The sequence below is a fragment of the Columba livia genome, chromosome W (genome assembly GCF_036013475.1).
Source record: "Columba livia isolate bColLiv1 breed racing homer chromosome W, bColLiv1.pat.W.v2, whole genome shotgun sequence".
In the NCBI taxonomy this organism is placed as follows: Eukaryota; Metazoa; Chordata; class Aves; order Columbiformes; family Columbidae; genus Columba; species Columba livia.
In genome coordinates, this window is record NC_088641.1 from 21,108,280 (window position 1) to 21,134,242 (window position 25,963).

Here is a 25,963-nt window from a genome sequence, read left to right on the forward strand (position 1 = left end):
CCTTTCAAGTAGTCATAGAAAGCGATAAGGTCTCCCCTCAGCCTCCTTTTTCTCCAGGCTAAACAACCCCTGTTCCTTCAGCTGCTCCCATAGGACTTGTGCTCTTGACCCTTCACCAGCTTCATTGCCTTTCTTTGAACTCACTCCAGCACCTCAGTGTCTTTCTTGTAGTGAGAGGCCCAAAACTGAACACAGGATTCAAGGTGCAACCTCATCAGTGCTGAGCACAGGTGGACGATCACTTCCCTAGTGCAGCTGGCCACAACAGAGAGTGTTTCATAAAGATGGACCCAATTTGCCAATATACTGTTTTGAAATTGTGCCCATCTTTTTTAAACATCCTGTATTTCTGATAAAAAACAGGTTGCTGTTGGCCTTCTTGGCCACATGGGCACACTGCTGGTTCATAATCAGCCAGCTGTCATCACCCCCAGGTCCTTTTCTGCCAGGCAGCTTTCCAGTCACTCTTCCCCAAGCCTGTCGTGTTGCATGGGGTTGTTGTGACCCAAATGCAGGGCCCAGTACTTGGCCTTGTTGAACCTCATGGAACTGTCCTCAGCCCATCAATCCAGATGGTCCAGATCCCTCTGTATAGCCTTTCTACCCTCAAGCATATGAACACTCCCACCCAACTTACTGAGGGTGCACTTGATCCCTTTGTCCAGATCAGTGATAAACTGGCTCCAATACTTAGCCCTAGGGAACACCACTTGTGACTAGCTGCCAACTGGATTTAATTCAATTCACCACAAGTTTTTGGACCTGGCCATCCAGCCAGTTCTTTACCCAGCAAAGAGTAAGCCCATCCAAGCCATGAGGTGGCAGTTTCTCCAGGAGAATGCTGTGGGAAACAGTGTCAAAGGCTTTACTTAAGTCCAGGGAGAGAACACCCGCAGCCTTTCTTTCCTCCACTAAGGAGGTCACCTTGTCATAGAAGGAGATCAGGTTAGTGAAGAAGGACCTGCCTTTCATAAACCCATGCTGACTGGGCCTGATCGCCTGGCTGTCCTGTATGTGTATGTAGAAGTCTGATGTCTAGCAAAAAGAACATCTTAAACTACATTTAGAACTCAAAATGCTAGATAAAATAATCCATAAATATTGTTTGCACTCTGGTTTTATGTTTATACTTGTCTTCAGAGTTTTGGGGGAAATATACATGTAGCCCAAAACATGTAATACTGCATTTGAATATCAAGCTTCACTTGCCTGCTGCGTATGTTACATCAGAGAGTCTGAAATCAGAAAAAATGGACCAGTAATCCAAACACTGAAATTAAGATGCTAAAACTCGCTTGTTGAATGTCTTTACATATTATTACATCTAAAACAGCAACAGTCCAGAAATAGTGACATTTTAAAATGCCTATACAAATTCAGCACGGCTTTTATGTGTATATGACTTAAAATACTGTCTTCAATTCTTTTATTATACCTTCTCCAGCATTCAATGAATATAATTTTAGTTCTGAGTGTTTGGCTGGCTTATCAATACAACTTTTCCCAGTTACCACAAATATATGGTCATACTAGTCATACAGAATATGTCTAGTAAGTGTATCTTACTTTACTCTTGAACTGAGTACATAATTGCTTCTTTGGTGAGCATTTCTCAATTTGATAATACAGTTCATTACAAGTTGGCTTTTATCTGTGTGCGTTCCCCCCCCAAGCCTTGGAATTATTCCCATATTATTTAAAAAACAATTACCTTGCTGTATTTGCAGTGTCCACTTTTTTCATGAACACATTTTGCCATGTTTAGGAGGTCCACAGGGATTTGAGCAGCACTTACAAATATTAATAATTTCTACAAACAAAACTATGTTTCTGAAGCTGTGAGCCAAAAAAAAAAAAAGAGAAATGTCACTGCTGAACGCATTGTTCTAGGATCAGATGACTAGTACATAATTAAATAGAAATTTTAGCAGAATTCAGTTTTCCAGATTTGTGTTCCACTTCATAAGCCATCCTTTTCTCCTTCCATAATATTCTACCTTTTTCATTACATTTTCCAAATTCAGCAATATTTAAGTGCTTCACAATACGGCTTTGATTCCTCACCCATACTAAATGATCCATCCTTCACACTAAATGAGGCAAAATACACCTGAAAATCTAGCATAAAAACAAGTTAAAAAATAAAAAGAAAAAAAGACTTCTATCACGGACAATGCTAATCTGCATTTTCAAGCTTTTAAATGCTTTAACTTTATTAAATTTTGTTCTGTTATTTTGTTTGGGTTCTTTTGTTTGTTTTGTGTTTTGTTTGCTGTTTTTTTCTTTTCACAGAAAGAATCTGCAGAGAATTCAGCTGTTCTACTCTAATAAGCCTCCACTGAGCACACAGAATTTGGTGTTTGTTTGTCCCCTCCTGTAGGCTTGTCTCTTGCCTAAAGTTTCACAGCAACAGCAGAAATTTAACACTCAGGTGAAACATCTTCCATTTTTTGTCTTGCTCCAAAACAAAAGGACACTAAACACTGTTCTCAAAGATTATAGGCAAAGCAATTCATCCCCTCCTAATCTCATTCTGAAAACAAACAAAATTAAACTGATTAAAATAAAATACTTGTAAAAAAATATTAAAAAACTAAAACAACTTCCTCACAAATCAAAGAGAGATATGTAATGCAGAAAAACTCTAAAAATATTAAATAATTACAGAAGGCATAGGCCATCTTGACTACTGATATTTTTATTCAAGCTTAATTATCCTCGTAACTTTTTTTCATTTTAGTAACTCATTCTTCAGTTTCTTCCATTATTACCCTACTTTATATCCAAACTTTATCTTTCTCCTTGTCAGTCATTATATTTAAACAATATTATGTGTTCACAACTTCCATTTCACTGAGGTAGTAAGCATCAGAAATACTCATGTATGAAAATGGAGCTAGCAAGTTAACACAAACCATCACATGCATAATTTCTATTTATAAACCAATTCCTCTACCCTAGCTACCCAGTGTAATATATATTTTGTCATCATAGATACAAGTACTGCTTTCTCTCAAACAATGAAATGAAAAAAAAAAAAAAAAAGAGAGATGGCATCTTTCTCTACCACATAATACAGATGACCAAATTTTATAACTCAAAAATTGCCAGGTTAGGAAGAGAACTTAATGTACATTAGATGCACCTATGTATGGTTAAAGTGATTCACCATAGAACATGCCTCTGAAGTTTACCAAGGTTATTCTTTCAGGAAAAAAATGTAAAAATGACGTCTTTTAAAACTGAAATCTAAGAGATTAATGAGGTTTGTTTGTTTTGTTTGTTTGTTTTTGTGTGTGTTTTTTTTTTTTTAAAGAGATTCTTAATTCATGTTCCATACTCAATATGATACTTATCTTTTCTTGTTTGACAAAAGAAGAACAAAAAATTAAAATAAAGAAATAAATAATCTTTTCCCGTGCTACAGCTAAAAGTTCAGATAATACAGGAACTATTTCATCATGCTGAGGAAAGCTTTCCGTTAAATGTATTTTGCATAATCTTCAACAGTATAATACATCTGAAAAAAATATTCATCCCAGTTCTATATGCAGCAACATTTTTCATTCAGGGGGACAAAAGAGCACTTTTACTTCAAATATCATTGTCTCACAGATTAGTTTCAGATTGCTGAACTTTCTGAAAAATTACTTTATAGACACAGCAACAGCTCAAAATAAAACTGGTTTTGGAATCATAAATCTTCTTGCCGGCCTCCTTCTATACTCCAACACAGAGAAAACCACTATATTTTTAAATTGAAACCAATAAAAACAACGTTGGCTAACAATAAGGTGCCAAACAGATAAACTGACATTTGCAATGCAGATTAAATGAAAAAAAAAAAAAAGTTTCTGTGTTACAATACATAATTTAAAAGAATCAGGCTACAGTCTTAATCTGTGTAGAAACTGCTGATTTTATCAAAAGTACTTTGAAGATGCAATAAAGATGAAATTTGTTATTTTTGGTTAAATATTTAAAATTATAATTATTTTTAATTAAAACAAACATATGCATTATAAAACAGTTTTACCAAAATATAGTATTCTTCAGCTGGCTATACTTTAATATTCTGTTGAAGTGTTATAACAAATTACATACTTTTAACATGCTTCCATGTTTAAGTGTTTCACAACATGGTTTATCAGATTATCTCAGAAAACTAGAATGAAAAGTAACTTCCTGAAGAATCTTTTAAAATAATTAACAATCACATAGATACTGTACAATATGTATCTTTCTGTTTTATGTGTTAGTCAGTATTCCCAGTAATCACGAAACTGTAAGTTTCACCTATTAAAGTCAACAATTAATTTAAATAGTCAAACATCGTAAGTTAAACAGTTGACGGTTAGCTACATGTCAGAGACATTTTCACTCTACAAAAAGCACTCCTCTGAGTGAAGGAACCAGAAAAACAGGGTCAACATTTAGTGGAGAAACCATCACTGCATGTACTGCATAATAAAAGTAAATAGTAACTGAAAAGCATGATTTCCCCATTAATAAGAAGTTCAGTTACCTTTACCATACCTTTATCTGCTGTCTTCTAAGCATCGTGAGTTCCCTCATATCTTGGAATGGCTGCAGCAAGTACTGGCAGAGCTCCATGGTAGCTTCTGCAAGACTACTGTATGCTTCATCTTCCATTTGATATAGTTCAAGCAGCTCTACCATGCTTTCCATGTTCTTATGTCTTTCCAGAAGCTGTAAAAAAAGTGCTAATTTTAGTGAATGTGTTCAAACATTCCTGCTAAAAGTGACAGTCATTGAAAAAACCACATTTTTTAGCCTATCCTTTTGTATTATCTTCTCTACCCCACAAAATCATCGCTCAGACATAAAAAAAAAAATAAATCTTAAACCCCACCCACATCTTGAATTTAGCCACTCAAGTATGAGCACATCTCAGATAAGCTTAACTAAAAATGTGCACCACTCCTATTAATTTTTTCTTTTCAAAAATCTTTGGAAGGAAATTATTATGAGCACAAAGCACAAAGAGCAACTTAGTACAAGAATCTATAACGTAGTAATCAGATAAGCTACTTAACACATTTCCCACTTGCAGGTATGAGGGTAGGAGGAAAGGACACAAAAGGACACAAAATTTGAGAAGTCACATTTTGATCTTTCTAGGTCCCTAGGCAAAGAAGGACAAAAAGAGAGTTGGAAAATATTAACAATGTTTTACTAATGCTACTAATAAAATAAAGAAAATAATACAAAATATAAAAAACCAATCTTGAAAATCCTTGCAAAGATGAGCACTGCTCCAGCAGCAGCAGAGCCTGCACCCAGAAGTCCTGGACTGGACTCTGCAGCAAACCGGAAGTGGATTCAATTTGTCACTAGGCCTCAGTTCGCAGGGATGACTTGCAAGGTCCTCTCCTAATGTCAGCCATAGTCCAAGAGGAAAAAAGGGACAAGATCCTTGTGATCTCCCACTTCTATATGAAATATCACGTGAATGAGATGGAATACTTAGTTGGTCAGTTTTAGTCACCTGTTCAGTTTGCTCCTCCTTGCCCCTCTCGCGGGATGTGTATTCTTATCAGAGACCTTTCATTCCATTGCTATGTCTAACAAAACATGTATCCTACTTTATCTAAGTGCAGCTACTAAAAAGACTTTAGCTGAAAGGAAAATTCACTAAAAGAGAAACTTGTCTTGTTTTTAACAAAATCATGACAGTTTGCTGATGACACAAAACTGGGAGGAGCTGTGGACATTCTCAAGGGCAGAGAGGCCCTGCAAAGGGATCTGGACAAACTAGAGAACTGGCAATCACTAACCACATGAAGTTCAACAAGGGCAAGTGCTGGATTTTGCACCTGGGATGTGGCAACCCTGGCTGTACATACAGACTGGGGGAAGAGATGCTGGAAAGAAGCTCTGTAGAGAGGGATCTGGGGGTTCTGATTGACAGCAAGTTGAACATGAGACAACAGTGTGCCCTGGCAGCCAAGAGGGCAAACCGTGTCCTGGGGGGTACCTTGACTACGTACTCAAAATCACAAATCAAATTTAGAGGTTCCTCCTTAAAAAGCTCTAAGTCATGTAAAGCTGCACCAAGTTCTGCTAATTGGGTTGAACCTTCAGTAATTTTTACAGAATGGTGCCAATTGTTATCTTCACGCCAGACGACTACAGCTTTATGAGACTTACCAGAACCATCAACAAAAACTGTTCAAGTATGTAGGATCAGACCAAATACAAGTATGGTCTGTGATCTGATGTTAAAGACTCGAAGGTTCTGCAGCTATTTACATTTAGGCATGCCAAAAGCTGTGCTGTTAAGAAAATCAGCTCGTGCAATTTGCAAGGATACAGATCGCAAAACAAAAATTAAAAAAATCAAAATTAAATGTCACAAATGGTACATATATGACAAAAGGATCGTGGCCTATTAAGACTTAAATTCATTCCCTGCATTTCTTGATCAGAGTAACAATCGGCATATCAGTCTGTTAGCATTCTCATCATACTGTCCCACAATAGCCACAGGTTGTTTCTGTGTTGTAGCTATAAACAGACAAATCTGCAAGTCCAATCAAATGCAGTTAGCTTGTAAGGTTGTCATAAATTTATTCCTCAAAGTCTCTAAGTCAATTTCGGTTGTCATATTTATTGGATATTGTTTTCCCTTACCGGATCGAAGTCCTGTTTCAGTTCTATCAGTGTAGTGTTTGCTTTATTGAAACATTGACTGTTAATACTAGTGGAAATACAGCACTCGAAATTTCCTTGGAGTTTTCTCACTTGCAGCAAGCAGATCTGCACCATCCAAGCAGCTTCTTGTAGGACATGCAACTAAACAGAATTCTCAGAAAATGTTATTTGAGCTTACAATTTACTTAACAAATCTTGACCCACGAGAGGTATAGGGCTTTCTGGCAAATACAAGAATTCATATTGTAAAACTTTGTTCCAAATTTGGTATTCCATTGGTCTCAAAAATTGGTCTTTATTTCATTCTCTCCCATGACCTCAAAAACTAGCACAGTGAATTTACTAAGAAGTGTCTTACAACTAGTTACCACAGAATAAGTCTATTAAAAAATTTTTGGTTTAATTTCCTAGTTTAATTAAAACTACAGATCTGCTAGGGATGCCTTTAAAATTCACCCTCAGACTGCTCCATTCAGTATTAAAACATTTCACCACCTTGAAAGTGGGCAGCCAGGTTTTTCCATATTTTTTTTTTTTTTCTCTTTCTCTTCTTGCTACGGTTTAGATATAACCAAGGCCACGCAGCTGGCATAATCGCTGGTACAAAGTAGGAGGCTCTGGCAAACTCCTCAGTTACAATGAGCTGAGTTTATCTTGCAGCTTGACACAGGCCTAAAATTTATGTTCAAGCACAGGCCTGGATATTTTGCTTTTTTGTTTTCCCATTTCATTCCAGCCATAATACACTTTATATGCAATTCAAAGTAGCTCAGCAATAGTTACATTCCTTAGCTCCATTTACCTTTTAAAATTTACACGTCAAAAACCAGTATATTAAACATCAATCCATTATTCCATTTTCCTAGATCCAAATCAGTTCATATTCTAGCAACTTTTAAATACAACCTCTTCCAAATTCACATCTATCATAGCATTTAGTTTTAGTTCCCATACCTCCAACAAACACATAAATTCAATGCGAATCAAAGTTTAACAACTTCAGTTCTTTTCTGGTCTCAAAATTACCAGATAATATAAGCAATTACTCTAATATGTAAGGAAGCATCCTAAGGGGGAGCAAGGTGGTATTTTAGTAATTTTGTATTTTGTAATTATCTCCCCCAACAAAATTCTTTTGGTACCAAATATATATATATGCAGACTAAAACACTGAGCTCAGATATGAAAACCAAGTACCAAGTTCAAATATGTAGATGGATCACAGTTATACTGTTATATCTCAATTTTTGCATTGCACCTTTGAACTACTTACTGCTCAGCCAGGTGGAGGTAGCTCTGGGTCTCCCTGACAAAACAGGTCAGTGCGTGCTGGAGCCCAGTCAGCACCTGCCCCCCTGCCGCTGCAGCAAGCTGGACTGGGAAAGGCTTTTATTAGTGTCTCATCTGGTGTGCTACAACTGTTATCCCCAAACCAGGATTCTTTACATGGTGTGCATACAAAAGAGCCAAATCCAGCACATCAAGATGAGACACAGCCTATCACAGAGTTGTGCAAGTCTGGATACCGGAATAAAGCTAGTAACCTAGAAAGAAAAATAACAGCTACTACACACAAAAATTTTACCATCACATTCACGCAGTAAAGAACTAAATTACTCATGGTCTTCTGTATTATCACAAAACGCACATTTTGAGTCAACGGATTCTCATGATTTAACAGTCTGTGAACTTACTGTACCATATAACAGGCAAAGACTTGTTAAAACTGAAATACGTTTAAAGAGATACCTACAAAGAAAACAGGTTAATAAGGAAAGCATCTTGTGGACTTCAGCAAGTTTTCTTACTTGTGTGTTATCAGTTACCTTTCTCTCAGCTTGTTGAAGTGCAAACCGCCCCGCCTGTAAAACTATCTGAAATGGTCTAACGATCTCTTGTAGAATTTTATTTTTGTCCTGCTCTTCTCACCTTAAAAACAACATTAATTGCAACAAAGTGTTATACTTCAAGTTTCTATTCTCCAGCCAGTTTTTCCAATCATTTAACTTAAACAGCAGCCAACACTAATTTCAATATTTAACAAGATCATCTTTCCTTCTTTTTCCAAGTGCTTTCCTATGTTCTAAAACACCTCCCAATACCAATTTCTTAGGAACACGACTGAAAACAGTCATTTCTGACCCCATCCTGTAAGTAAAAAACATGGGAAGAGGGAGGGAGGGGGGAAAACACAGGGCTGCTTGCAGTGTGAGTGGGAAAAATTGAGAGATTTTACGACACACTTAAAAACAACTAGTAAAACAATTAACTCACATTCCTGACAAGCTGCTTGATTTTCAGAGAGGAAATACACAGAAGCACGTAATATGTACTGTAAAACTCACAGATAACATGTTGATAGCAAACATTAGCATTCTCTACTGCTAATTTCAACACCAGTGGTTCCTTAGCTTCTAAGTTTTCAACCTGCTTATTGATGGCCTCTTGAAGATGGTCAATAAATTGCTTGTAATTCTCATTGGGACCCTGATTAATAGTTGTAAATAAATTGGCTGCTTGGTTGGTTTCAGGCACCTCTATCATAGCTTAATATGCAAGGTCTTTTGACTGTCTCAGGATTTCAGAAAATAATAGCACCTGTTATTGTGATGTGGCAATTAGTGTCTCTTCCAAGAGTTGAGGGATACCCACCGCTTTCAAAGAATCCCCATTGTTCTGTCCTAAATGATCTATAGCTGTTACATTGCCTAGGTCTAATTTTGCTTGAGTCTTTCATGTTTTTTATCTGATCTTGGGGCAACATGTACACATGCTCATTTTCCTTTCAGCTCTTCAAGAAAATGCTGCAAATCCTCATCCTCATCGGAGTCATCAGATAACACAGACTTGAATGGTGCTGGAGAATCATTATTAACAGGGGGGTTTGGAACAGTGCACATTCTCACCAATATTTTCTAGCATCATAATTATTTGTATAACCTGAGTCCCCAGGCGCATCCCCTCTTCCGTCACGATCAGCATGACCGCATTGACGACTGTTGGATTCACTCACTATTAGCTGATGTAATCATTCACACAATTCTTTTGTCCAGTCCTTATCCAGTGACTCCTTCTGCTCTCTCATGGAAGTTGAAGGGTTAAAAGGCGGTAAAGGCGGATACAAATTGATAAAAGGACTGATAGTACACTTTTTTACGATTTTAGCATTCTCAGTTTTCTCAGGTTCTTTGGGCAAGTTGTCTGATTCCAATCCTTTGGACTTGCTATTCTCATCACGGTTGGGTAATAGTGTAGGAGGCCACCCGCTTGGCATTTTTCCTCCCCCCGCCGCGGACTGCTGAACCATCGGGGGTGCCAAAGGCACAGCAGGGGATGGAATAGGGAGGGTATCAAAGATATGAACCGGGTAAAATTCACAGCGACTTTCAGGATTCTTATCAGGCTGCAACCCTACAAAAACTCCGACAGCAGCAGACCGTTCAGCCTTAAGATCTTTTAAGGTGGTAATTATAAGCTTCCATGTAGTTGCTAATGATTTAGCTTCTTTATCTCCATTGCTGACCTTATCCCATAATTTCTGCCCTATATCGTCCCAAAGTTCAAGTTTAAAAGCCTTCTCGGTTTCTGCCGGGTAGCCGTTAGTTCTACACCAAACTAACAGTCTATGTATTTTATTTTCTTCATATTTAAGTCCTCTCACAGAGAGAATATTCACTCTTCCCTCTACCTCCCCAGCCGCTCTCCTTTTCCAGTGATTTCTTTGGCAAATTTGTCTGCGGAACGTCCGTACACCTCCACCTGGTTCTCAGTCCAGCTGATCCGCCTCTGGCTGGGCCGCTCCAGTCTTTTCCCCGATTGTAGTGAGATGCCGTTCAGAGTATCACATCGGGGGTCACCATTTGTTGGAGTGACCCAATAGGGTATAGGTGGGACTGTGGAGACTCACATTCAGATAGCTGTAATAAGGAATTGCAAATGATCTACAGCGAATTTATACTTATGAAGATTGAAATGTTATTAAAGCTTTTGCAGCCCTACAAAGTAAAAATAGAGTCCTGCAGTAAAAATTAATTTTTCTTTGCTGTAAAAAATATATTTGACGCCACTCAGAATCCTCAGAAAAAAATCTAAATGTAATTTGTGAAACTGCAATGAAAGGAGGCTGAACAAAGTACTGTCAGGGTTTGATTGCAGAGTGACAATTAACTGTGGCAGATTTATTTTTACCCCCCTTGTTGGAGCGAATAAAGGACCCTGCACTCCAATTCAATGTGAATCATGCAAAGCCATTTATTACAGAAAGAAGCCTCCTTATATATGCAACTATTCTCTGATCACACGTCCACGCTCCAAGCATGCATTCACTGATTGGATATCATCTATGTTCACGAGCTGTCCATGCACTGGAGTCTCACTGCTGATAGGTCCATTAATTTATGTCATGTTGAGGCCCTGTTATTGTATAACTGCCTCACCCCCACAGCAGGTCCTGTTTTCAGCTTTCTGAGATGGCCTTGAAATTCCTTTGGGCCTGGCTAGTTCAATAACAAATCTCCATCTAACAGAAACCCATCCACAGAAGTATAGGAGATGATCTCTTCTCTTTGGTGACCAGTGACAGAACCCAAGGGAATGGCAGGAAGATGGGCCAGGGGATGTGGCGATTAGGAATGATGCATACCAGGACGCAGACAGAAATTAACGCAGAGGCAGTGGTCTTGTTCAGGAAGGAGCGCAGAGCCTGGCCAAGCAGAGAGCTGACCTAGGCCTAGGCTTAGGCTGCCTTCTTTATTCACCATTGACAATTTATAGGATTTACAGGTACAGGCCTGGACTAAGATGTTTACAAAAACGTGCTTTTCCACTAATTGTTATTAAAAACACAAAACTCATGTGATGTCTGTCTCACTTGTTTTTCCACTTATTCACAGACCAGGCCCAAGGACATTCACACATCCCATGCACTTGGGGGCAGTTATCCGTCCTGAGATACCATTCTCACGAGTCTGGGCTATAACTTTTACAATTATGAGAAACGTACTTCAAAGTAATCTGTCCAAGGTCCCTTATATATTATTTTGTTAGTATTATGTCTTTGACTGTCCAGATGGTCATGTTAGAACTGATCTTTCTTTATCATCCAGGTGGCTGGAACTGCACATCTTGCTTTCCCACATTTTACTTTCCAACAAGGGGAAGTTTTGGTTAGACATTAGGAAAAGGTTCTTCACCCAGAGGATGGTGGAGCATGTGAACAAGCTCCCAAGGGAGGTAGTCACGGCTCCAAGCCTGGAAGTATTTAAGAAGAGACTGGACAACGCCCTCTGACATATAGTGTGAACTGTGAGTTTGTCATATGCAGGGACAGGATTTGGACTTGTGGGTCCCTTCCAACTCAGGACATTCTATGATTCTACTTGTGATATATGTGTTTTTCTATACCCCAGGTGCAGTTGCCTGAGTGTATTTACAGTTACCTTTCCTCGCCATTCTTGCGCTATTCCCACACATTCTAGCCCCTCACTCAAGAGACCACTTCTGCTGGGGCCAGCAAACCAGAGGTGTTCATTTGGGCTTGTGAGGTGTAGGACAGAGCAATTTACAGGGGCACACAATGAACACATACAGAAAAAGGAAAAAAACATATTTCTACAATAATGCTTTCAATCAGGTGTCTCATTCATCTTGTCAAGGAATCAAATGAGTTGTCCAGCCAGGCAATATCAGTAGATTGTTTCAGTTGCTGCATTAATCCCAAAGATGTGAAATTTTGTCTTCCATGCTGGCTAGTTCATCTATGTTGAAGCAACACTTGCCTTCAAAATCTAAGCAGCATTTACAGCCACTAACTACTCAGAGAAAGCAACAATTAGAAACATTAATGTCAAAATGCCTTAACAAGCACAATTCTGCAATACAGCTACCGGGGTTGTCATGCTAATGAAACACATTGTTAAGAGATCTGCAGTTGTTAATTTCTCCTAAACATTAAAGGTAAATGATTTTTACAGTAGAGGCTGAAAAAATCTAGGTTTGGCAGGACAAATGTAACTTCATCAACAGGAGCGTTATCACCTTCATGTAATATTATATGCTTTTGCTCCAGCTCCTTCAGCTAGTATTACTCTGGGTTTAAAAACCTGGTGTGGGGCAACTGCCCACACCAGGTTGGAAAGCTGTGGCCCGTGCTTTTTCAGGTTGGACTTCAATTCAGTGTTGGGTCTGTGACACCACTAACATTGTTCCAATGCTGTCTCCTCTAAATAAAGCAAAGGTATTCACTGAAGATACCTGAAATACAACTCGAGAATCTGATATTAGCAAAGAATGTAACATAAGAGGAGAAGACAGGGTACAAAACCATACAACATTCTCAAGTTATATGAACTTTAATATCTAGATCAATAAGCTGCAGTCTCACTTCACAATTCATTGGTGTGAATAATTCAATTTCCCCTGTAGTTAGTCCTGACACTGTATCCACAGCAGTGTATACATATCGCCACCCCCTAGATGGGGGTAGGGGGGCGAGATAATCAACCTGACAGTTATTCAAGGTCCACTGACCACATTTTATCTTTCCCCATGGCCTACATAATGCCCTTAATTGTAACTGTGTACAAGTAACATAATGATCTGAGCATATTTTACAAGTATATTATAGCAAGGGGGTCTGATTGTGAGCAATGTCCCATGCGTGTGCAGCATAAGCTGATCCATGTCCACAAGCTATGTGCACATTTAGAGCTTGAGCATGCATCTTGGCAGAGGTGATATTATCTACTTCCCTACCATTTTGTGACTCAAGTGAATCAACTTTATCATGCTCTTCTACTAACCTTTCACAAGGGGAAGCCTCCTCCACAGAAGATGTAGGGATAAAATTTCTCCAATGCCCTAAAAATCCCCCAAAAGGCATGTAAATGTTTTACTGTAGCTGGTACAGAAAACTTCTGGACTGTGTGCTGTAACTTATTTGGTAGCTATGCCAAACTATTCCTAAATATAGTACAGTAGCACTAGAACCCTGTGTTTTAGTCAGATTAATTGCCCACCCTTGTCCTGTAAATGCACTTGTAGAAACTCAGCAGCTGCTTCAGTTTGTTGTTGTGGCACTGCCATAATCAAAAGATCTTCAATATAATGGCAATCAGTATCAGTACCTGACCATAATGCTATATTAGCTACTATCATTTGGTGGCAAATGGAGGGATTGTGTTTGTATCCCTGAGACAATACTCAGCAAGTATATTGCTTTTGTTGCCAGGTAAAGGCAAACTGGTCTTGCATTGAGGTGGCAGGTGGGGTGTGGGGTAGGCACAGTGTTAGTGGTGGGGCTAGGGGTGGTTGACTTTTCTGCATAAGCAATAACTTTTGCCAGCGGCAAAGCATATCTGATGGTGTGAGCCCACCTATTTCTAATAGTGGGATACCAGCTTGTACAAGATCATTCCACATTAGTTTCCTCATCACCCATGCTGTAACTCCTGTCAGTTTTGCTGGCTTTTCTGTATTCACCACTGAAATAAAGGATTCTCAATTTACAGCCTCAGTTCCCCTCCAAGGTATTTGCTAGAGTGCCCACATTACCCGTAGCATTTGTCACTGCTGACATAATCACGGGTTTTAGTGAGGAAGGTGCTCCTCTCAAAAGCGACATGTTAATACTTCTTGTCACTGCTGCCCTGTTTGGATTGGATCTCATAATCAATACATAAGCCATCCCCATCTGCTGTACTAAATCAATACCCTCCTCCATTGTACACCAATTTCCAAGGGACAACACCAATTCAACAGGTTCAGCATATGCTGTTAAAACTGCTGAACACAACCATTGGTATAGCGTAGGTTCAATAATATCTCGCCCATCAGGACATCTGACATTTTGCAGCTGAGCATATCCTTGTTGTATCCAATCATCATTGGCTATAGGGCTTAATAAATCATTTTCATCTGCTAATAAATAGATAAACACAGCTCCACTATCCCATGCTGGCAAAATCTGTGCCAATATGTCTTCCTCAGTCTTCTGCTGAGAGATCTCTAAAAATTCCCTTAACTCTCTCAGAGCATAAGGACACACGATCTGCCCTCCTCATCTGCTTGTTTTGGCTGCCGCATCATTTGAATGGGGGGCTGTGCTCCCACCCCCTCCCTACCATTTAAGTCAGGATCAAATCAAACTCAATATTGGAGTCTGAGGATTCACTCCAAATATTTCCATCCTATTCCTCGGGATTCCAAGATCATTTTGTGGTGAGAGCACAAACCTGAGAACTCAAAAACTTATTTTTTCCATATTTATCCCTTTGTTTCTTAGCAATACACACTAGCAAGTGGTCTACATTATCTTGCAGCTCATAACACCACTCTGCTCAAACACTAATTACTTCTTGCGTGATCACCTTTGCATCCTGTAAAATCCCTACTTCCTTTTCCAATTCTCTTATTTTACTCTGTAATGTGACAACTTCATGGTCAAGAGCTCTAAGACCGGTAACTAATAACCATCCTTATCTCCCTGCTAACTTGCAACAGGAATCTGATGCCATTTTCCACAGCAACATGTGCATAGTCATTTCATTTGCCTGGGGGGTAATCACCACCCCCTCATCCATCTCAGGCCATGCCTCCAGCAGAGCCAATTTAGCCAAAAAAGCAGCCACAGGGGTCCAGTGCCACGAATGCAATGCAAAGAGGAAAATTATTTTTTGTTACCTCACTACCGTTCCATTTTTGAAAAAGAAAACCAAACAGAGAAATTATGACAAGCATTTGAAATTATAGTTATGATATACAACATTTAAGGGAATATAGAAGGGTTAAACTATTTTCTCTCCCTTTTTGGAACTGTTTTGATTACCACTAGAAGTCTTTGCCAATACAGTGTGGTACGAACAGAAGATTGAGAGCTTTGATTCTGCTTCTAGACAGAGCCTGATGAAAAGTCTAGGATGCTTTAGTGTTACTAGTCCTAAATGGGCCACTGACATCGGAGACAGATGGTGCTAAGCTGTATAGAGGACCTCTCCCATTTTGCTCTATAATACAGTATGATGGAAGTTTTCCTGTTCTAGATCAAAGTCAGCTGAAGCATCTTGTTTTAGCTGGCTGGCATCCAGACAGTATTCAGACTATCAGATAGCAATAATGCTGGGTTTAGCACAGAATCCACTGAATTAATAATGTCATAAAGGAAACCAGGCCCTCCTTAGACTCACAGATAATTTAAATGTCTATGTTCCACTTTTCACACAGGCAGTACCTAGACAACATGCTATATTAGAAACATGAACATTCAGCTAATACCTTTTATTAAGATGGAGACATTGGTTAATCTGGCTAAATGCCTAAACCAACCTGGTACCTTAAAACTATGCAGTTTTCAAGATGTTAGCATAAAATACATAAACAATTTTTGTGGCATATGTTATGCCTCACTCACAATAAATTCTCAACATAGACATTCAGTGTTACTATTCATTTAATTCAACAGTCTCAGTATGAATTTTTTACTTTCACAACTTTTAATTATATTACTTAAAGAAGTGGGTGGAGGAGGATAGAGTAATATCCTGTACAGGCCTGACTAGCACTATACCCATTGAATACTGCATTTATTTAAGAATCATGTTCCACAGATGTTACATTGTTCACAACTAAATGAATCCACATATTTTAGGCAACTATTAGGCAGATAGACTCTAGCCAGCAGCAAACACATTTTTGTCAATTTAACAGCACATATCTTTGAACTATATTGCTCCAACCTCCTGAAAGAGAGGGATACGTATCTCTTGAAATTCCTATGGGCCAAAGTAATCCTCAGTGTATCTGCCCTGGGGGATGACACAGAACAGAACAAAATAGAATAGAACAGAATATTTGCAGTTAGAAGGGACCTACAGTGATCATCTAGTCCAAGCGCCTGACCACTTACAGGATGACCAAAAGTTAAAGTATGTTATTAAGGGCATTGTCCAAATGCCTCTTAAACACTGAGAGGTTTGGGGCACCAACTACCTTTCTAGGAAGCCTGTTCCAGTGTTTGACCACCCTCTCAGTAAAGAAATGCTTCCGCATGTCCAGTCTAAACCTCCCCTGATGCACCTTTAAACTCTTCTCATGCGTCTGTCACTGGATACCAGGGAGAAGAGATCAGCACCTCCCTTTCCACTTCTCCTCCTCAGGAAGCTGCAGAGAGCAAAGAGGTTACCCCTCAGCCTCCTTTTCTCCAAACTAGACAAGCCCAGAGTCCTGAGCCACCCCTCATAGGACTTGCCTTCCAGCCCTTTCACCAGCTTTGTTGTCCTCCTCTAGATGAATTCAAGTACCTTAACATCCTTCTTAAATTGTGGGGCCCAGAACTGCACACAGTACTCAAGGTGAGACCGCACCAACACTAAATACAGAAGGATAATTTCCTCTCTTGATCGGCTGGTTATGCTGTGTTTGATGCATCCCAGGATGCGATTTGCCCTCTTGGCTGCCAGGGCACACTGCTGACTCATATTGAGCCTGCTGCCAACCAGCACCCTCAGATCCCTTTCTGCAGGGCTGTTCTCCAGCCACTCCTCTTCCAATTTATAATTGTGCCTGGCATTACTCCATCCCAGATGCAGAATCTAGCATTTGGACTTGTTAAATTTCATCTCATTAATCACTGCCCAATGCTCCAATTTATCTAGATCCCTCTGCAAGGCCTCTCATCCCTCAAGAGAGTCAACAGTACCTCCCAGTTTGGTATCATCAGCAAACTTGCTAATAGTGCATTCAACTCTTGCATCCAAACTCTTGATAAATATATTGAACAGAACTGGCCCTCAAATTGAACCCCAAGGAACACCACTGGTGACTGGTCACCAGTCAGATGTAGCCCCATTTACTACAACCCTTAGAGCCCTGCTCTTCAGCCAGTTCTTCGCCTAGCCTGAACCTGCTCATCTCACAGGTGGACAACTTGTCCAGAAGGATGCTGTGAGGTAAAGTATCAAAATCCTTCCCGAAAAACAGAAAAACTACATCCACCACCTTCCCCTCATCCACTAGGCAGGTGACCTTATCATAGAAGGACATCAAATTGGGACTTTCCCTTTATGAACCCATGTTGACTGTGCCGGATGATTGCATTGTTCTTTAAATGCCTTTCAGTAGTACCCAGTATAATCTTCTCCAGAATTTTTCCAGGAAATCAGGTTAGACTAACAGGTCTGTGGTTCCTTGGGTCTTCCCTCACACCCTTATTGTAAATCGGAATAACATTGACTAGCTTCCAGTCAGCAGGGAGCTCCCCAAGCTCCCAAGACTTCTGGTAGATGATCAACAGGGGTTCTGCCATAACATCTGGTAGCTCCTTCAGTAATATGGGATGAATCCCATCAGGCCCCATGGACTTGTGAACATTCAGCTGATCCAGCTGATCCCTTATGATACAGGGAATTGACAATTAACTAATTAACACTTAAAGAAATAATTAACACTTAAATAATAATTAACTAGCTAACACTTAAAGACACTTAGAGAGCTAACCCTTTAACCTACATCACTATTGCCTTGCTTAGTTTTGTGTAAATTATTGTACGAGAAACAGGACTTCACTGATGCCTTGCAAAGATAATAATCCTTGGTGCATCCTTGGGTGAACTAGATAACAGAAACTTGGGCACAGAACAGGAGATACACCAGTTTTAACCAACTCAGCAGTCTGACACCTAACCAACTCATCACACTGGACCACAGGTGACCGTGTACAGAGAAAGAGGACCCGGGTTACAGATCACTGTGCAGCTGCAACCAGGAGGAGCCAGAGGTGGAGACTATGGAAATGGTCTCCTGGAACTCATTGTAATAAGAACCGCCTTCTCAGGGACAGTTTATGAATATGTATAGGTGTTCTTAAAAATTTTCATGAATATTTAACACTTTACTGTATTTAACCAAGCTCACAACTACTGTAAAACACACACACATCTTGGGTGAAGCTATTCCCTGTGTGTGTCCGAGTTGTAAAATACATATCTTCCTTACAATCTCAAGGGTTGTAAGGTCATTTCCGCGCCTCATTTTGGCGAGCCAGTAAGGAGGGCGTTCTGCTTGGTGCTTGGACAAATGAGGAGGACGTCTTAGGAGCACCCCGAAGTTTTTCTTTTTCTGAAAGATCTCCAGTCCCTGTTGTTCATTGTGGGGGCAGGCAAAAGACCTCCGGCCACAACAGCAGATAAGGTATGTTGTAATAAAATTGCATTTAATTGCATTTGGCGGAGAGCCAGTAAGCCGTGGAGAGATGTCTCACACGTGGCCAGAGTTTCTGCAGTGGGAAAAAAGGTACCTGAGGGGGAGTTGCTGTCTGTTTGGGGGTCAGCCACAGCCGCTAGCCATCTTGGGGGTAGACAGAGCAACTCCGAGATTTCTGTGTCTCAATTCTGAGAGCCAGGATGGACTTTTGCTGATGACTAATCTTAGCACGAGTGAAAGGTAATGCAGAAATCTCTCTTTTTGCAGCTGCTGAAAAAGGTAATAGTGAAAAAGGAATAATTGGTCTATAACTGTGTGTTACCTTTTGTAAGTGCCTGGGCACTCCATGCATTCAATTCGAAATTGTAAAGTAACTCGTAAATTGTGAAACCAACCAGCCATGTCTGTGTGAGCTGTGTGAGTGTGTGCTAATTACAGTAATTAGTGGTATGGTATGCTTTAGCCTGTGATCTGTATAAAGCAGAATATGAGCTTAAAACACCTTGATTTAAGTCATGTGACATATGAGTTAAAATTACAGTGCGTGTGGTGTAAGAAAGTATATGCAGATATGTTTTTCACCCTCCAAAATCAGGGACATAATAACAAAATGGGAACCGGTTCCATTAGAATACTAAAGTACCATCTTGCTCTCCTTAGGATGCATCTTTACACATTAGAGTCACTTAGTGGGGAATCCTGATAAGAGAAAGTTTGAAACAATATTGTATTCAATTGTAGTTTGAATGTGGGGCTATATCAATTAGTGGCAATTAAATGTTGTTCTGCAGAACTTGGAAAATAGGATGAGATACAGTACTTTAACATAATCTGCTTTTATTGTTATCTAATAATTTTGGGACCAGGAAAGGATTTAAGTTGTTAAACTCTGATCCGTATTGAATTTATGTGCTAGTTGGAGATATGGAAAAAGAACAAACTAAATGTTATGATGGATGTGAGCTTGGGAGATTGTATTTAAGAGTGGTTTGAAAGTGGCTAGAATATGAACTGAATTGGATCTAGGAAAATAGAAATAATGGACTTATGTTTAATATGCTGTTTTTCTGACATCAGCAAAAGGTAAATGGGACTGAGGAACATAACTATCGCTGAGCTAATTGGAATTGCATATGAAGTGTATTATGACTGGAATTAAATGGAAAACAAGAAAGTGAAATATCCCAGGCCTGTGTTGTAATATAAATCACAAGCCTGTGCCAAGCTGTATGATAAACTCAACCTCCCCCATCCATGTGGCTTTGCCTGTGTCTAAACTGCAGCAAGGAGAGAAAATAAAAAAAAAAAAAGAAAGAAAAAAATGCTGATAGAAGCAGCAGAGGGGGAAGGAGAGAGGGGAGGACAAGCTGCATGCCTCTCAGGGTAGCCTGACGCCCAAAATGGTGCGAGCTCCCCTAGAGAAGTTATAGAAGCTGAGGGCAACAGAAAGTAGAAATTTGGAAATGTTGTTAGATGAAGCTTGGAGAGTATTCAGGAACCGGGAAAAGGAAGATTGTCAAAAGGATAAGAAAGTATGGAACTGAAGAGGTTGGAAGGCTTTGAAAGCCTTTAGAGAGAGGTCAGTATATATATTGGGAAAATGAATGTTGGGGAAGGTACAGAGGAAGTAGGCAGAGAGAGAAACGGAGAGTAGCAAGTTTTGAAAAAGACTGCTGGGAACCTGGAATGAACAGAAACAAGTGGAATTTTTGATGGATGTACAATAAGTAACAATTACATAGTAGGTAAAGGGAGTCACTGGCCAAAGTGAAAGGGCATATTTTTGTTAACCTTTGAAATACAAATTGGGTAAACAAGTAGGTATTGATAAATTTCTATATATGTCCAATTCCTTGAAACCTTTTTGGGAGAAATTTGTTGGAACAAATGGATGCGGTAATCAGATTCGAAAAAGGAGAAATTACTCTGGAGGCAAATGATCAGCAATATATGAAAATAATGGGCTTGCTTTTAGCAACTGTTCCCACAGAAGGCAAGATTAATGAAGAAGTCGTGAACCAAGTGTATCCCGGGATATAGACTACTGATGTACCTGGAAGGGCAAAAATGCTGTACCCGTCGAGGTAAAAATCAAAAAAGGAGAAAAGCCGGTAAGGATAAAACAATGCCCTTAGAAAAGGGAGGACAGGGAAGGAATTCAGCTGGTAATAGAGAAATTCATAAAATCAGGTTACAAACAGAATAACAGAGGACTTCTACCCAGTGGTAGCAAAACCATACACCTTTCTGACTGTATTAACTCTACTTTGATTTGGTTCTCTTTTAGTGATTTTTTTCTTTCAGCTAAGTTCTTCTAGGTGGCTGTACTTTTCTGAGTTTTAGCCTGCATATTTTTCCCAGGATGCTGTACTCGGTGCTGATAAGAGACCAACGGAATGCTGAAGAAGCTCGTGTTTAGATTTATTACTATTGTAGCTAAGAAAGACTGATAAGTTTTCCCACGTTCCATTGTGAGAGGGATGTGTTTGAGGAGGGGTGGATGGAACAGGTGACTAGAACTGACCAACGGAAGTATTCCATCCCATAATCACTGCTGGAATGACGCTAACTCCACATCGAGCACTTGAGATTGGTTTTGTATATTTTGTATATATTCTCTATTTATTAGTAGCATTAGTAAAACCCCTTAAAACTCTCCAACTTGAAGTCTAAGTCTCTCTTCCTTTCCCCTTATCTTTCTTATAATCTTTCCGATCTAAAGGAAGGGGTGGCGGGAGGTAAAGGGGATAACAGGGAGCGTCTGCCACGGTTTATTGCCGCCTTGCCTTAAACTTTGACACATCTAAAGCCTTCATATTAGCTGCATTTTCCTGGAGAACCAGATACATGTTTTGGTAAACATAGCAATGGAATGCTAACTTATTGATAAGCATGGATGGACATCTCACGAGAGGGGCAACGAGAAACAGGTGACCAACGGTGTATAACATTCCATTCACGTGAATACTTCATGTAAAAGTGGGAGATCATGAGGATCTCATCTCTTTTTTCCCTTTTGCTTATGGCCAACATTAGGAAAGGACCTTGCTAGTCATCCCTGCAAACTGAGGCCTAGTGAGAGATTGAATCCAGCTCTGGTTGGCTGCAGAGTCCAATCCAGGACTTTGGGTGCCGGCTCTGCAGTTGCTGAGACTTTCAAGATTGGTTTTGTATATTTTGTATTATTTTCTATATTCTTATTAGTAGCATTAGTAAAACATTGTTAATTTTTCCAACTCCCTTCTCTCTGTCCTTCTTTTCCTCCCGATCGCCTGTCCTGAGTGGGAAGGGGGGAGAGGGAGAGGCAAGTGGGGGAAGGGGGGGAAGAGGAGGTTAACAATACATCTGCCAGGGTTTTATTGTCACCCCACAATCAAAACCCTCGACAGCTTCTCTCTCCATGAAGCCAGCCAGACAATATTTCTGTAAAACCCAGCTCACATGGATGGTGTTGCCACAAGGATTTAAGAACAGCCCGACAACATTTGGAAATCAGCTTGCTAAAGATCTTGAATCTTGGGAAGACCCATCTGATGAAGGACAGATGCAGCAATATGTGGATGACATTTTGATTGCTTCCCGAACAAAGGAGGTGTACATAACCTGAACTGTAAGTTTACTGAACTTTTTGGGGCTCCAAGAATACCGGGTATCACAGAAGAAAGCCCAGATGATACAGCAACAAGTAACTTATTTGGGCTATGAAATTAGTGAAGGGCAGAGGACCCTGGGATAGGCTCAAAAGGAGGCTATATGCCAAACTCCAAAGTCTCAAAGTGTAAAAGAATTACAGACCTTTTTTTGGGCATGACAGGGTGGTGCCAGTTGTGGATTCATAATTATGGATTGCTTGTCAAGCCATTGTATGTACTAGCAGCCACAGATCAGGAACACCTGCAATGGAAAAAGGGAGCTACAGGAGCCTTTGAAGAACTTGGTAAGGCTTTGATGACAGTGTCTGCTTTAGGACCCCCAGATGTGAGCAAACCATTTTTTCTGTTCTCTCACAAGAAGCAGGGAATAGCCTTGGGTATACTGGCACAGGATCTTGGCCCATACTGATGAGCAGTGGCCTGTTACTCCAAACAATTAGACATAACTGCAAAGGGGTGGCCTGGATGTCTACAGGCAGTTACAGCAGTGGTACTGAACATACAGGAGGTCCAGAAATTTACCATGGGTCAGAAAATGACTGTGCTAGTATCCCACACAGTGTCTACAGTTCTAGAAGAAAAAGGGGGACATTGGCTTTCCCCACAAAGATTTCTCAAATATCAGGCTAAATCATTGTCACTAACATTGTCAATCCAGCTTCTTTCCTCAGTGACAACATTGGAAAAACCAGTTCATCATAATTGCCTGGAAAACATCGAAGCAACATATTCCAGCCAACTAGATCTAAAGGACAATCCTATGGAGAACACTGAGAACTGCTTTACGGACGAAAGCGGCAATATCCTGAATGGTGAAAGGCATGCTGATTATGCTATAACTACTAGCCATGAAGTGATGGAATCTGGACCTCTGCCTAAAAGTACTTCAGCACAAAAGGCAGAAATAATCGCCCTTACTTGTGCTTTGGAACTAGCTGAAGGTAAAACTGTGAACTTTTATACAGACTCTAAGTATGTTTTCAGGGTTGTGCATGCACATGGAGCAATTTGGAAAGAAAAAGGACTCTTGAACTCTCAAGGCAAACATCAAACATGCAGAATATTGGCAGCTCAACTTCCTAAGAAGGTGGCAATCATGCATATCAAGGCGCACCAGAAAGTGAGCTCAGAATTGGAAAAACTGAACAAGCTGGTGGACAGAGAGGCAAAACTGGTGCCTAAGCAAAAGTAGAAAGTGCCCTAGTCCCTGACGGGCAGGTTATTTTAGAAGGTAAGCCAGAATATACTAAGGAAGACTGGAAACTTAGTATAGATTTAGAGGAATCATATAGTGAGGAAGGGTGGGCTCACACCCCACAAGGGAAAACTTATTGTTCCCTCTTATTTAGTTTGGCCTTTAGTAGCAGAAGCATTATATAAACATCTGATCAAAAATAGTAACTACTAATTTGTATACTATTGTAAGACAGGTGACACAGCAATGTGATTTTTGCCTCCAGACTAATCCTAAGAATATATCTAAGCCAGAAATGGGTCAAATTGGGAAAGGAAATGAAAGGAAATGGACCTGGGCAATAATGGCAAATTGATTTTTCGTAACTCCCAAGAAAAGGGGGGTGCTGATATTTGTTGGTACTAACTGATACCTTTTCAGGTTGGCCAGAAGCACTCCCTACCAGAACAGCAAAAGCTTGGGAGGTAATTAAAACAATAGTACAAGAAATAATACCAAGGTTTGGAGTTCCAGCTGATATATCCTCTGATAAAGGGACACATTTTATTTCAAAAGTTGTACAGCAAATCAGTCAGCACTCGGGAGTAGACTAGCAACTACATACCCTTTATCATTCTTAATCCAGTGGCCAGGTAGGAAAAAGAAAATGAACCATCTAATTAAAAAACAAATTGTAAAATTGGGGCACGAGGCGAATTTGGCTTGGTCTCCATCTTCGTCTTTGGCCCTCTCGCATGTGAACAAGGCCAAGGGAATAGGAAGGGTTAAATCCTTTTGAAATCCTGTATGGAAGACTCTATAGTGTACAGAAGGGGATGTCTGCACAAGAAGGGGATGAAATTATCACAGAATCACAGAATCACAGAATCGACTGGGTTGGAAAAGACCTCAGAGATCATAGAGTCCAACCCTTGGTCCAACTCTAGTCCATTTACTAGATCATGGCATTAAGTGCCATGTCCAATCTCAGTTTAAAAACCTCCAGGGAGGGCGAGTCCACTACCTCCCTGGGCAGGCAATTCCAATGCCTGACCACTCTCTCTGTAAAGAATTTCTTTCTAATATCCAGCCTAAATTTCCCCTGGCAGAGTTTAAGCCCATGCCCCCTTGTCCTATTGCTAACTGCCTGGGAGAAGAGACCAATCCCCACCTGGCTATAACTTCCCTTCAGGTAGTTATAGAGTGATGAGGTCACCTCTAAGCCTCCTCTTCTCTAGACTACACAACCCCAGCTCCCTCAGCCTCTCCCCATAGGTCTTATGTTCAAGTCCCTTCACCAGTCGTGTTGCTCTTCTCTGGACCCGCTCCAGCACTTCAATGTCTTTCCTGAACTGAGGGGCCCAGAACTGAACACAATACTCCAGGTGTGGCCTCATCAATGCAGAGTACAGGGGAAGGATCACTTCCCTTGTCCTGCTGACCACGCTGTTTTTGATCCAGGACAGGATACCGTTGGCCTTCTTGGCCACCTGGGCACACTGTTGGCTCATGTTGAGCTTCCTGTCAATTAGTACCCCCAGATCCCTTTCTGTCTGACTGCTCTCCAGCCACTCTGCGCCCAGCCTGTAGCGCTGCAGGGGGTTGTTGTGACCAAAGTGCAGCACCCGGCACTTGGCCTTATTGAACTTCATCCCATTGGAATCAGCCCATGTTTCCAGTCTATCCAGATCCCTCTGCAGAGCCCTCCTGCCTTCCAGCAGGTCGACACTCCCTCCCAACTTGGTGTCATCAGCAAATTTGCTGATGATGGTCTCAATCCCCTCATCTAAATCGTCAATAAAGATGTTAAACAGGACTGGACCCAACACTGACCTCTGGGGAACACCACTAGTGACTGGCCGCCAGCTAGATGCAGCCCCATTCACCAGCACTCTCTGGGCCCAGCCCTCCAGCCAGTTCTTAACCCAGCGTAGAGTACACTTGTCCAAGCCATGGGCTACCAGCTTTTGCAGGAGTGTATTATGGGAGACAGTGTCAAAGGCCTTGCTGAAGTCCAGATAGACCACATCCACGGCTTTCCCCTCATCCACCAGGTGAGTCACCTGATCATAAAAGGAGATCAAGTTGGTCAGAAAGGACCTGCTCCTCCTAAACCCATGCTGGCTGGGTCTGATCGCTTGTCCATCCTGAAGGTGCTGTGTGATTGCATTTAGGATGATCTGCTCCATAACCCTGCCAGGCACCGAGGTCAGGCTGACAGGCCTGTAGTTGCCAGGGTCAGCTCTGCAGCCCTTTTTGTGGACTG

The 25,963-nt window shown here is 40.5% G+C and overlaps 1 protein-coding gene across 1 annotated transcript in view; it reads right to left on the reverse strand.

Annotated features, from left to right (window-relative positions):
• Window positions 1–25,963, reverse strand: part of LOC135577013 (junction-mediating and -regulatory protein-like) — a 95,922-nt gene that overhangs the window by 30,089 nt on the left and 39,870 nt on the right. Inside the window, 1 exon segment of the mRNA XM_065044452.1 lies at window positions 4,537–4,710. Within this exon segment, the coding sequence (XP_064900524.1) occupies window positions 4,537–4,710 (174 nt within the window).